Source organism: Lissotriton vulgaris, chromosome 1_1, assembly GCF_964263255.1.
Source record: "Lissotriton vulgaris chromosome 1_1, aLisVul1.2, whole genome shotgun sequence".
Taxonomy (NCBI): Eukaryota; Metazoa; Chordata; class Amphibia; order Caudata; family Salamandridae; genus Lissotriton; species Lissotriton vulgaris.
Genome location: NC_141685.1, coordinates 2,134,461,702 through 2,134,475,271, shown reverse-complemented (window position 1 = coordinate 2,134,475,271; position 13,570 = coordinate 2,134,461,702). Strand labels below are relative to the sequence as shown.

The window sequence follows — 13,570 nt, the reverse complement described above, 5'->3', positions numbered from 1 at the left end:
GCTCTAGGCTCGACTTAAAAATGGTGTCCTCAGAATCTCCTTTGCTCAGTATAGGGGATGAGACTGAGGAATAGTGTTCTGGTGGACCAATTTTGGTTAGACTTAATAATAGTCCACCTTAAACTCTCAGGTGTGTGATTAGCCTGCTGAAAATGACTGAGCATTTTGATGCTAGTCTTTTTGCACCGGATGGTGCATTTATGTTCACTCATACGTGTCTTGACAGGTCTCGTTGTCATGCCAACCTATCGCAGGTTGCACAGCCTATTTTTTGTGTTACAGTTAGTGTTTCTTCTGGCTCCATGGTGGTCTAAGGCCCAGGTCTATACTTGTTGTTGCAATGGTGAGAAGGCAAACAGCTACTGTAACACAAAAATGGTGTCCTCAGAAGTCAAAGAGTTAAGAACTGCTGCAATACAGTAGCCATCAAAACTAGTGTAATCAACAAAATGTACCACTTTCTTCTGTGGTGCAAACGGGTTGCATAGATTACTTCTCCAGTGTAGTAATTCTTCACATATACAGTATGTAGTCTTCCCCGGAATGTGACCATGTAATGGAATGCCTCAAAAAAGTAAATCTGCTTTGCTCAGTATAGGGGATGAGACTGAGGAAATACAAAGGATTGATCTATACCTCTATGAAAATATTGCAACCTAAGTTTCTTACTTTATAGATTAGTTAGGTGGTGAGCCAAAGAAAGTAAGTAAGAAGAATGGGTAGGTATGTTCTGTTAGTCCTTTCCTACGTGGAAATCTGAGGCAGTCTGTAGTTACAGGGCAGTATTCTATGTAATGACTATTAACTGGGGTGTGCTAGAGTGGCCATTACCATTGCACTCCAATTACATAAGTAAGTTAGTACCTTAGGGCTCTGGAGTTTCTAGATGTAGCAACTTGAAGTGGCGTTCGGGGTTAGAGACTCTAATATAGCATGCCACAAATACAATAAACTGCCCAGTCACTACAGCAATTTGAAAAATAGGACTGTATTGATGTCAAAACAGGATATTTTAAAAGTATGGGCATGTGGCTGATAAATAAGAGTGCAAACCTAGTCTGTGGCCGAGACATGACCTCATGAGTTCATTGGGGTTTTAAGGGCGGGATTTTTAAATAGCATTGATCCCTATGGCTAATGTCAGCTTTTTGGAGAGAGTTCAACGCTTTCAGAAGTGTTCAGCACTGATCAGGTTTTATGCAAATGTTTGTAAACTGCGGGACCTCTGTGATACAGATACACCACAGTTAAATATTTTGTGGTTTTTGTGTTTCTAGTACTGGATTTTTTACCTGGAAATCTAATTGTGATGAGACCTGCTGTTGAATTGCCAGATACAAGTAACTAGTAGCCCCTCTGTATCACTATTCCACGATCCAAATTAAACACTGGTCCTTCCTTCACCCAAGTCAATGACATAGGATTTTAGGAGGCCAAAGCTAATGCACAGTTTCTGTTTGCAGTTCAATGGGGATACAGGTGGTCGGTGTCCAGTCTAAACGACATCTAGGTGAAACATGTAAGTGCCCAACTGGTATCTGTGTTTCAAATTATCTTCAGTGAGAATTCCTAGCCAAAGTGGATCAGCAGCCAAATCCGTTCCCCTGGACTGCCTGCATTTAAAGGCTTGTATTGTGAAACAACCAGTCATGGCCAAGATTTAAAGATGGCTAGGACACCCTAAGACTTGGGAGATCCCCAAAGTATTGCCTTTTCTGGAAACTGGTATATTGCGTTAAAGCGACGGGGGCACTCCCAGGCTCGATGCTATACCACTGATCTGTGATATAGAGTTGGAGTTAAACTAGGACATATAGTATGCCCTCTGATACTAGGCTGGAGCTAGAAAGATGGTTCTGCTTTTTCTGATCAAGGACAAAGAGAAAGGATATCTCTGTTCATAGTGAGCTTTAGAGGACAAATATGGTACCCTAATGGTACAGGATGTATCTGGATGTTGCAGGCTAACCACAGATGTTGGCGGAAAGCATCTGTGCACCTCCTGAGCCCAATTTTTAATCTTATGATTTGGTAATGGTGGGCTGACAGAATCTCGTGGTTCTTCAGTGACTATCCGTGGAGGCAACCTCTAGACAGATCTTCAGTCAGTCTAGCCTAACACGGTTCTCTCTGGAAGTCAGGGGAGGGAAGGTCAGCTCGCCTTTTGGTCCATCATAGAAGTAAGGATTCTCTAAAATTAAGGGTTTATTCTCAGCACTTAAGGAGACGAGCCAGCTGCAAAGGTTATGTCTCACGCTAAGGTCTTACCCCTCCTGCCTTGCAGTGTCCCCTCCTGAACCCAAAGCAGTTCGACTTCAAGGAAACAGACCGCAGAAGCTTGGGATTTCCATCCTGAACAGCTGCAGTCACTTGAGGGGTTTGAGGTCTGACTTTGTTATAAACATAGTCCCAGACTTCCTTTCTCAGCTGTGACTACATTGCACACCACAAGATGAATAAACTCTCAAAGGTGGGCCAGCTCTTGCACAAGAATCATGTTTATTGATGAATAAATACTGCTTTCAGTGACTTTTGTATCTAAATACTTGAAAGGTGCGTTTGTCTTTATACCGGTAGGTATTAAAGTAGTTGGCAGTTAACGCTCAAAATCAGTTTTCTGAAATGTACATCTGCCAGTGGATTCCTTACCTTGTGAATATCCCCTGCGCAGCAGCCAATCAGAAACTTTTGTAGCTCTCCACGCCGGCGAGGTCCTGGACGACGTCGCAGAGGGTACGACTCCGCTCGCGACCCCACTGACGTCACTGGATCCGTAATAGGGCCTCGTCGGCGTGATGACGTCAGTTCCCTTTTTTCCACGCCGTCGACGCCAATGGTTTCTTGGGACTCTCCGTAGTAACATTGTTATTATAGTTGTTCTTGTCTGTTCTTCTCGTTTCCTTTCGAAGATGTCTGGGAGAAAATCTGGTTTCAAGCCTTGCAGGGAGTGCGGTAAGCAGATGTCCATCACTGACCCGCACGAGGATTGCGTATGGTGCTCGTCTTCCGATCACGACGTCGATGGATGTGCGTGTTGCAGGAAGATGACCTCTAAGACATTGAAGGAAAGGGACGCGAAGTTGTTTATGGCCAAGATGAAGAAGAATAAGAAGGCGAGTAAAAGAAGATCGAGGTCTCGTTCCGAATCCAGATCGGGTTCGAAGTCGGCGTTGGGACATTCGAAGTCAAAGAGACATTAGAGAAAGAAGCACTCTTCGAGGCGTCACTCTGATAAGGAACCGGCGCCGAAGTCATCTTCTCCCCGACGTCACAGAGGTGAGGTCGATCCTTATCATTCAAATCCGGACTTGCCAGAGAAGGAAGTGGCTCCTGAAGTCGAAGTCTTTCGATCACTGACGCCAGCCCCTTCGGATTCAGTCCATTTTTCGGATCCGTGTGAAGCCGAGCCAGAGAAAGAAGATCAGGAGCAGCCTGAAGAGGTTCCTTTTTCGGCGCCGACGGACCCGACTCCAGGTACACCGGCTTCAGAGGCGGCACCGGGAAATTATCCTCGTTTCCCGGCTCCAGGTCAAGACCCATCACACTATCTTAACGCTATGTATGGTGTCTTCGCAAGGGCCATGTACCCCTCTGGTGCGCCTGCGGGCCCCACGGGTCCTTTTGCCTACAATTTGGGTGTTCCTCAGACATATGCCCAGGCTCCATTTATGCCCTTTCTTCCAGCGACGCCGTCCTGGAATTTTCCGGCGCCAAGGGCTCCGGCTCCGTACCGAGAATCTCCGGCGCCGTACCGAGAATCTCTGGCGCCGTCTGTTCGCCCTCATCCGGCGCAAGCGGCGCCGCCGTCGGATCCGCGTTCGACGCCGGTCTCAAAATCCGATGGAGTCGGTTGTGGATCCATCGACTCCAGTCCCGAGGAACCGCTCCAGGAGGGAGGCCCAAAGAGCTGTGGAAGAGGCACGCTATCGGCAGGAAATGGAGGAAGGTGAACTTCCTGATTCTGATAACTATTTTACAGAATTGAAAGATGCAAGTGGTCTTGATGTTTCCCCTGAGTGGGATTTTTCTCCGGGATCAGATGCTCCTTCGAAGGAGGTAGCTCCGTATCATACATTTGTGAGAAAGGCTGCTGAATTATTGGACATTAATCTTCCTTCCACCGAATTTAAGTCCAATTTATTGACTGAAGTGTTGCATTCTCCATCCTCTGTGACTGAACCTTTATTACCATTTATTGAGGCAATTCTGGAGCCAGTGTTGGAGGTTTGGAAGAAGTCTTTGTCTGCACCTGCAGTCTCCAGGACTGTGGCATGGAGATATAGGGTGGCACCTGAGGATCCAGAATTTTTGTCAGCTCATCCTTCGCCTGAGAGCCTTGTAGTTCAGGCGGCTTGCTCGAAGAAGTCTTCAGGGGCTTTCCCTCAAGTTCCAGCAGACAGGGAGTCAAAACGGATTCACCAGTCTGCTAAGAAGGTGTTTTCATCTGCGAGCATTGCACTGAAATCTACAAATGCAACTTGCTTGATGGGAAGGTATATCCATGCCCTGATAGATTCCTCTAAACAGTTGCTCCCAAAACTGTCTGATGAAGACAGGAAGAACTTTCAAGAGGTTTGGGATGATACCCAAGCCGCTGCGCGCCAGGTCATTCAAAGTGGCCAGGATACGCCTGACTCGGTGGCTAGAATTATGGGCTCTGCAGTGGCTACGAGAAGGGGAGCTTGGTTGAAGTCTTCAGACTTTTCTCAGGATGTGCAGGCTACTTTGTTGGACTTACCATTTGATGGTACAGGTCTTTTTGGTAAGAAGTCTGATGCCGCACTTGAAATATTTAAGGATAGTAAGGCCACGGCGAGATCACTTGGCTTACAGAATCAATCCAGAGGTTCCTTTCGTAGATACAGAGGATTTGGGAAGTCATCCTTTCGCTCGCAAGGGCAGCCTCGTCAACAGCAGCAGCAACAAAATACGCTGTATAAATCTTATAGAGGAAGAAACAGAGGTCGTCCACGAGGTCGTCAACCCGCCTCCTCCTCTTCCTCTACTTCTCCCCCTATCGCCGCAGCAAAGCAGCCCTAGAATCCCCATTCCCAGTCATGTTGGTCCTGTGGGGGGTCGGCTTACCCATTTTCTGCGGGATTGGGAATCGGTCAATACAGACCAATGGGTTCTCAATCTTGTGGCAAATGGGTATGCTCTTCCCTTCAGGGAATTCCCTCCAAATTAACCTCCTTGTCAAGGGGCTTGCTCAGAGGAACATCTCCGTCTCCTACAGGAGGAAGTTCTGACCTTGTTGAAGAAAGGCGTTATAGAGGTGGTTCCAGAGCAGGAAAGGGGTCAGGCATGCTACTCCCGGTATTTCCTGTTTCCCAAGAAGGATGGCAGGCTTCGCCCAATCCTGGATCTCAGGATCTTGAATCTTTATCTGAAACAAGAGAGGTTCAAGATGCTTACCCTTGCGCAGGTTCTTCAGGCGCTGCTGGAAGAAGACTGGATGGTGTCGCTCAACTTGCAGGACGCGTATTTTCATATCCCGATCCTGGAGTCGCACAGGAAGTATCTCCGTTTCACGGTGGGGTCGCAACATTATCAGTTTGGAGTCCTTCCGTTTGGAATTACTACTGCACCTTGAGTTTTTACCAAGGTGATGGCAGTGGTGGCAGCCCATCTCAGGAGGGCGGGGATTCCTGTATTCCCCTATCTGGACAACTGGCTGATCAAAGCAGAGTCCCCAGAGATGGTGCTCCATCATCTGCGAGAGACAACTCAGTTGTTGTACAGGTTGGGTTTTTCATTAAATGTACCCAAGTCTCACCTGGTGCCCTCATAGCGCAACCTGTTTATAGGGGCGGTACTGGACACTACTGTTTGTCGAGCATTCCCTCCACCTCAAAGGATTCTCGACATTCAGGAAATGATTCCTTTGTTTTACAATGGAGCGGTCGTTCCAGTCCTGAAGGTCCTTCGCCTGCTCGGTCTGTTTGCTTCCTGCATTCTGCTGGTCAACCATGCACGCTGGCACATGAGGGCGCTCCAGTGGTGTTTCCGCAGGCAGTGGTATCAGCACAACGGAGATCTCAGGGAGTCTGTGAGGATCTCCAGAGCCACTGCAGCGGATCTGTCTTGGTGGAGCGTGGAGGGCAATCTGTCTCAAGGAAAGCCCTTTCATCTGCCTCCATCGGTTGCCTTCGTGATAACGGACGCCTCCACTCTAGGGTGGGGTGCGCATCTGGGGGATCTGGAGATCAAGGGTCTTTGGTCTCCAGAGGAAAGGTTGCTTCACATCAACCTTCTGGAATTGAGGGCGATTCGTTTGGCACTCAAGTCCTTACTCCCTTCCCTTCGCGGTCAGTCGGTTCAGGTCGGGACAACATGACCGCGATGTGGTATGTCAACAAGCAGGGGGGAGTGGGGTTGCATCTTCTCTGCAGAGAAGCTCTGCGTCTCTGGTCCTGGGTTCAGGACCACCAGATTTGTAAGATGGCAAATCTGGCCGGAGTTCTGAACGTTCGCGCTGACAGTCTCAGTCGCAGTATTCAGCCGACCACGAGTGGAGGCTTCACCCAGAGGTAGTTCGTCACGTTTTCCGGACGTGGGGAACTTCTCAGGTGGACCTGCTCGCCAATCACGAGAACGCTCACTTCCTGTCATTCTGCAGTCTCCAGTATCCGTCGCAGGGAGCGAGCTTTGGGGGACGCGTTTCAGTTGAGTTGAAGCTCGAAACTCCCTTACGCATATCCTCCCATACCCTTGATTCCTCGGGTTCTGAGGAAGATTCGCCAAGACCGGACTCAAGTTACATAGGTCGCCCCGGATTGGCCAAGAAGGGTGTGGTACACCTCTCCTCGTGCCCGCCGCTCCGTCTCCCTCTCAGGGCAGATCTCCTCTCTCAGATGGAGTGGCAGGTTCTACACCCCCAGACCTTACACCTTCATGCCTGGAGATTGAACGGGGCACCCTGAATTCTTTTTATCTCCCGCCTGATGTCGTGGACGTAATTCTTTCGGCCAGGCGTCTTTCCACCAATTCAATTTATTCCTATAGGTGGTCCAAATTTGTTTCCTGGTGTGGAGAGAAATCTATTGACCCTGTGAGAGCTCGTTTGTCCAACATTCTTCAGTTTGCTCTTTCTTTAGCCCAGCAGGGTTTTGCTGTGGTGACTGTAAAAAGGTTATTTATCGGCCTTGTCGGCATTCCTTTGTTTGCCGGACCAGCCGTCTTTATTTAAGTCACCTATTGTGTTACGTTTTATAAAAGGTCTTACCAACAAAATCCCTCCAACTCCATTTATTGTGCCTCAATGGGACTTAAATCTTGTCTTAACTTATTTGATGGGTTCACCTTTTGAACCTTTACACAAGTGTCCCATGAAACTTCTGTCTTTTGAGACTGTCTTTCTTGTAGCAATTACCTCGGCAAGGAGGGTAAGTGAGCTTCAAGCTCTTAGTTCGAAACCCCCATTCCTGACCATTCATGCTGAGAGAATGGTACTTAGGACCAGGGCTGCTTTTCTGCCTAAGGTGGTAACTCCGTTCCATCTGGGGCAATCCATTACACTCCCTACCTTCTATCCTCCCCCTCGCCCTTCCAAGGAGGAGGAGCGGCTTCACCGCCTAGACCCTAAGAGGGCGGTGAGTTTCTACCTCGATAGGACTAAAGACTATGGTGTGGACGACCAGCTTTTTGTTGGGTTTGCTGGCTGTAAAAAAGGAAAAGCGGTGCACAAGCGCACACTGTCGAGATGGATTATCCTGTGTATAAAGATCTGCTACGCCCTGGCTGGTAAGGGTCCTCCAGAGGGTATAATGGCTCATTATACTAGAGCAAAGTCTTCAACATCTGCTTTGGCTAGAGGTGTGCCTGTAGAGGATATTTGTAGAGCCGCGACTTGGGCCTCCCTCCACACTTTTGCGAAGCATTACTGCTTGGATACCAAGGTGAGGAGGGACGGCCACTTTGCGCGCTCTGTCCTCCAGGATTTCTTGGTATAGCAGAGTGGACTCCCTCCGGGAGTGGGGACTGCTGTGGGACTCTATTCACAAGGTGAGGAATCCACTGGCAGATGTATCTATCAGAAGAACAAGTTACTTACCTTCGGTAACGCTTTTTCTGGTAGATACAGTATCTGCCTGTGGATTCCTCACTGACCCACCCGCCTCCCCGTTGTCCACTCTTCTATACCTGCTTAGTGTATTTAAAAAAAAAAAAATACATTTTAATGGGTGTATTTATATGTTCATGCATATTGCATTGATTTCACACTGTGTGTGTGTGTGTTGTTTTGAATACTGTGTACTATGTATACTATTACTGTTTATGTCGGTCCTTCCGTGTGCCTCGGGCGCAGGGAAAAAAGGGCGGAACTGACGTCATCATGCCGACGAGGCCCTACTATGGATCCAGTGACGTCAGCGGGGTCGCAAGCGGAGTCGTACCCTCTGTGACGTCGTCCATGACCTCACCGGCGTGGAGAGCTACAAAAGTTTCCGATTGGCTGCTGCGCAGAGTATATTCACAAGGTGAGGAATCCACAGGCAGATACTGTAGCTACCAGAAAAAGCGTTACCGAAGGTAAGTAACTTGTTCTTCTGCACTCTGCTTAATGTGTAAAAGATTCTGCTGATTTGGCAGATATTGTCTGCTGCAATGTTTTCATCAGGAATTTTTGATCTACTATAGATGCTATATTATTGGTCTCTTGCTCTGAGCTTGAAAGATGTTTCTGTTAATCTAAGAGTCCTTGGTGTTCGCGTTTGGATCAGCCTCGCAAAAACTTAGAAAGGTGTTTTTGTTATTTTATCTTTTTGAAAAAAGTATGTTTTTGATTAAGCATGATGATTTATTGTGACACTTGGCTTGGAATTCACTGAATGTATTTTGTGTTTGTTTTGCTTTGTAATATGCTACATTTTCGAAATAGAGTATTTTTTGTGTATTTGTTTTTTTGGATAGCTTTTAGAAGCGGTTTTAAAGCATTTATGCTTTACAGTGATAAAACAAAATATGACAAGCTGACTCGTCTACCAGCCTTAGTGCTGGTGTATTAAGGGACACTAATTTCAGAGCATACAAGGCATTTTGGCACTCCACAAACCACATACATTTCTTGTTCTGCTCCTGAAGGCCATGGATGTCAATCACGCATCTATTGTTTAATAATTTGTATCATTGTCACTATAGGACTGTCCCTAGATTCTGGATTTTGGGTACTTCCTAGTACAACACAGATTGAATCTTGGCTTCTGGAGGTTTGACCTGTCCATTTCCCCACGTGGTGCCTGAGGTTCACCTCCTATGATGACTAAACAGGCCTTTTGTGCCCTTATGGTCAGTCTGACCTTCTGCTTTGCAGGGTCCAATTAGGAGAGATTACCAGTCTTCTTTACGAGGTGTCCAAGATGTTCATTTCATTGCAGCTGCCATGGAAGACTACTATGCCTGCAGATGGTCAGTACAGAATTCCTCAAATCCAGCCAGCAAATTATTGGCTCCTTGCATCAACGTGAGTTACCTGTTACCACTGGTTAAATAAAAAAAATACAAATGCCTTTACTAGGTACGACTCATCTGAAAGCATGTCTGCTTGAAAAGTGTATTAGCAACAGTCTAGGTAAAAGTACTGAGACCCGGAGTCCACACACAAGCTCAGTTCACTCAACTGCTTAGGTACTAGTAACATTGGGTTGGTCGATGGACTATAAAAGCCCTTAACTAGTTCCAGCATCTTAGTCATCTCTGCCTTGATTCATATAGCTCATCTGTCGGACATGGTATATCCAGTGGTCAGAAAGAATATGCGACCAAAAGCTGCCCAACACTTCCTCGCTCTGTTCCTCAGCTGATAGTTCTGGGATGAAGACCACCTTTCTACTTCCATTTATCAGGTCACTGATGTGCCTTGTCAGCCTGGTGTGGAGCTATTAATAGTTCTGATTAATTCTCCTTCCAGCGGTAGGGCTCCAGCCAGTCGCTTGATCAGACCTGTGGAGCTTTGTGGTGTCATAATGTTGTTTAAGCAATTTACTTCATTGGTCTTTATGGCAGTATAAATATGTCCTCCAAGTTTGTACGCATCTAACCCTCCTGCTATTCAGTAAGTATTGCCTTCCAGCCACTTTACTATCTTAGCTCACACAAAGGTAATCATTTACTGTCTGCACGAGTTTGACTACATAGAATAACATCATTTCAAGTTTCATGTGTCTGTTATACAGTAGCAGTATATGCAGGGATAATGGCACTCCCAGGAACTTATTTTCCATGTAATGAGCAGTTCCTGTACAAACGTCACACCCATAAAATAATTACCTGCCTGTGCCCTCCTACTGGCACAATATTGCTTAAAATAGAAGTTTGATGTACCTATTAAATGTGACAATGATGTTGCAACTGTCCCGGAGTTTTGTAGGCCTCCCTTGCCATTTTAATACTTTGCGGGAATGGTCCCTGTTGCTGAATTGACTGCCAAAGTGGGCAGCCATTCCATTGAGTAAACTAAAGAAAAAGGATATTATGTAGAAGGTTCGATTGTTACTTTAATAATTTGAGCCGTTAAGTGAAACAGTTTGTACTTTGCCTATGAGTGTATTTTGGCTTCGTTCTGAATAAAAATAATAAAATCTGTTTTTCTTTCATGAACTGTTCTTTTTAGGAGCTAAAGTTAAAAGATGAAGAATGTGAAAGACTCTCGAAGGTCCGGGACCAACTTGGACAGGAGCTGGAAGAGCTTACAGCTAGTTTGTTTGAGGTTTGTTTTTTAGTTATCTTTGTTTAGGATTTCATATAAGAGACAACTTGCTACTTAAGTGCCCATCTAAATTAGTAATTTGTGGGTTCTGGCTCCCCTGCATACTGAGTCTCAAAGTCATCGCAGTGCATTGATCCCACAGCATTGCAGGATTAATAATGTTAAATGTATTTTACATATAGGCCCCTTCTTCTTCCATGTGGGGTCTCAAAATTCTTTTCAATTTGCAAAAAGTTGGTGCGCAGTTTCGTACATCAGGACCATAATCTTAATTAACCACCAACTACATAACCTAGTGAAGCAATTGGTAGTAGGGAGCTGGACATGATGTTTTATTGAATTGTATCGATCTTTATGGGACAATATTGATTTAGAGTTTTTTTCAATGTGTTTGGAGGTTGTAAAAGCGCATACCTCTATAAGAAATGTGTTGCAAGACCTTTGCCTTCACTTAACAACTTGTATCCCAAGAACAAGACACTGAGATAGTCAATCTTTGATTTTTTTGTAATTTAAATTGATTGCACAATTTTTGGATTAGCTCACATGCGCTATCTACTCTGGCTAATTGTGTTGATAAGTCATCATCCTTTAGGTACGTGTCATTGATTGACATAGGACAGTGCTTGGTCATCAAGTTGTTGTAACAGTTCTGTTAAATGAGCTGAAAACAGCCTGGGGCTATTCTTATACACTTGGGGTAATTGACAGAATTGTTCTAGAGATCTTGGAGCGCTAAATGCATTCAAGTAACTGCTTTAAGGCGCTATGTTTTGGCCGAAAACTTCATTTGATATGTCTTACGTGGTTTTATATTTTTTGCGCTGTAAACTGTTCATTAGTGCTGTGCTCGTTTTGTACAGCAAATATGCATGTAGCATGGTCAGGGCCCACTCCCACAACCAGAGTACTCAATATTTGTGGCATACTTTGCCTTGATCCCAGTCGCTTATTCTTCTTTTGAAATTGAGGCTTTGAATGTGTAGGTTTGTCTTCCTTTTTTTTGTTATGAAGTCAGTAGAGTGTTGGGAGTCCTTCGATTTCACGTACTCCTCTGATCTATGCTCTGATCGTCCTCCTCTTTCCTAGTATTTTTTAGATGATTCCTGAAAGGAACAGGAAGGTCGTGAATCAGTTTACTGATACCTATCAGGCTGGTTAATTGTATCACGGTTATGCAAGTTATAATGTTTTTCAGAGGACTCCTATTGAGGAGATCTGCCCGTGTTATATTCTTCTCTTTATTTTCCTTAGCATCCTACCGTTTTTAGAAGACACAGGTGCCTGCTTCGAGTTATCCTTTTCAGAATTTCCCTTAAGCTGTGGTTTATTAGGTCTGGATCCAAATGATCTGTATCTACAGATGTATTTGTTTCTTCAATAGTTTTAGGTAGTTTGCGCTCCTGATGTACCCGAACAACCTGCGTGAGTGGCTGGTGTATAACCAATGCTGCTGCTTCCCCTTTTATATTGCTTAGTATGATTGATACTAGTCTGGCAAAATTGCCCATTAATTTCATCACTGAGTCCAGGGCTGGGGCTGCCCCATACTTATTTTGAATCTGTTTTATGCACCTCAGACAAAACAGCTAATGAAGGTTACCATGCTTTCTAGTATAAACTACAGCAAAGACTGTGCTCCAAGTGGCTGAGTCTTCCATCTGGGAGGCATCCCCATGGCAGGCATATTCTGAGCATTCCGTTTTTCTTGGTGGCCCTATATATAAGTTGATTTGTTTTCTGTACAGCCCAGAATTGAATCTCAACCTGTCTGCTGGAAACCTTACCCAATATTATATTAATGGTTACAGGACTGATTCCAGGTATAGCCAATTGTGGTTGTGCAGCTTGAGCAGCCCATTGTGGGACAGCCTTTATGGTGTACTAGATGTCTGCAGAGTTTAACTAAATCTCAGTATAGTACTGTAATGTTTGCTGGATATGGTGCATAACTGGCTAGGACTGTCCATGTTGCTCCCTCATTACTGAAGGGACCTAGTCTGATTTTTCCCGATATATGTGGTAGGGTGCCTGGGAGCCAGTTCATGTGTTCCTGATAAGTGAGTGTTATTTCTAAATCCTCATATGCTCTGTATTGGTTAGGTACTGCTACTCCAGTGCATGTGTGAAAATTCCATGAGGGGGCATTTACTGCCGAGAATGTGACCCACGAATGAAGCACCTCTGTTTTTTACGTTTCGTGGGCCTCTACCACGATGTTAACATCCCCATCCAGTTTGTGGGAGCCCATGTTGTTGTAACGTGTTAGTGCATGTCTGCGATTAAGTGGTAGAACCACCTGTTATCACATGGCCCATGGGTACGTCGTTGTCTTCCTGAAGTTTGCAAGAGCGAGCTGCAGACTGTCCGCTGCTTTGCACACGTTACTACATGAGCTTATTTTGCAAATGCTTCTTTTGATATTTTTACATGAGAACCCACTGTTGTGTTCTCACTTTGCAGGTTCCTGGAATTTAGTCAGAACAATTCCCCTTGTTATTCTGTTCTGGTGAGGACCTAGCACCCACGCAAAACATACAGATGCAGCTGTTTTTTGGGAAAACGTACTTTGGTCTTATTGGAATACACGGATAAGTTGCACACACTTGGAGAGGGACCTTTCCAGGGAGCAGAACATGACAGCACCTACGATGTAGGTGATGGGGAGAGGTTGTGGGCTAATGGCTATGGCGTGGAGCTCAAATCTGGGGAACCCCTTGCCTAACAAAAACAAATGTGTCCTTATGTAACGCAACTGGTGCTCATGTAAAGCGCTCTGATACCCGATACCTTCGGGTCAAGTATGTGCTATATAAAACTCTAGGGGGAAAAATGTAGAACTACCATCTATAGACTGAGGTA

General features: G+C 45.5%; 1 protein-coding gene across 3 annotated transcripts in view; it reads left to right on the top strand.

The window, feature by feature from the left end:
• Positions 1-13,570, top strand: part of RAB3IP (RAB3A interacting protein) — a 388,930-nt gene that overhangs the window by 182,002 nt on the left and 193,358 nt on the right. For all 3 annotated transcript variants that reach the window (XM_086921989.1, XM_086921972.1, XM_086921980.1), the window contains exon 4: positions 10,613-10,708. In XM_086921989.1, coding sequence (XP_086778115.1) covers positions 10,613-10,708 — 96 coding nt within the window. The remainder of the gene's footprint in view (positions 1-10,612; positions 10,709-13,570) is intronic.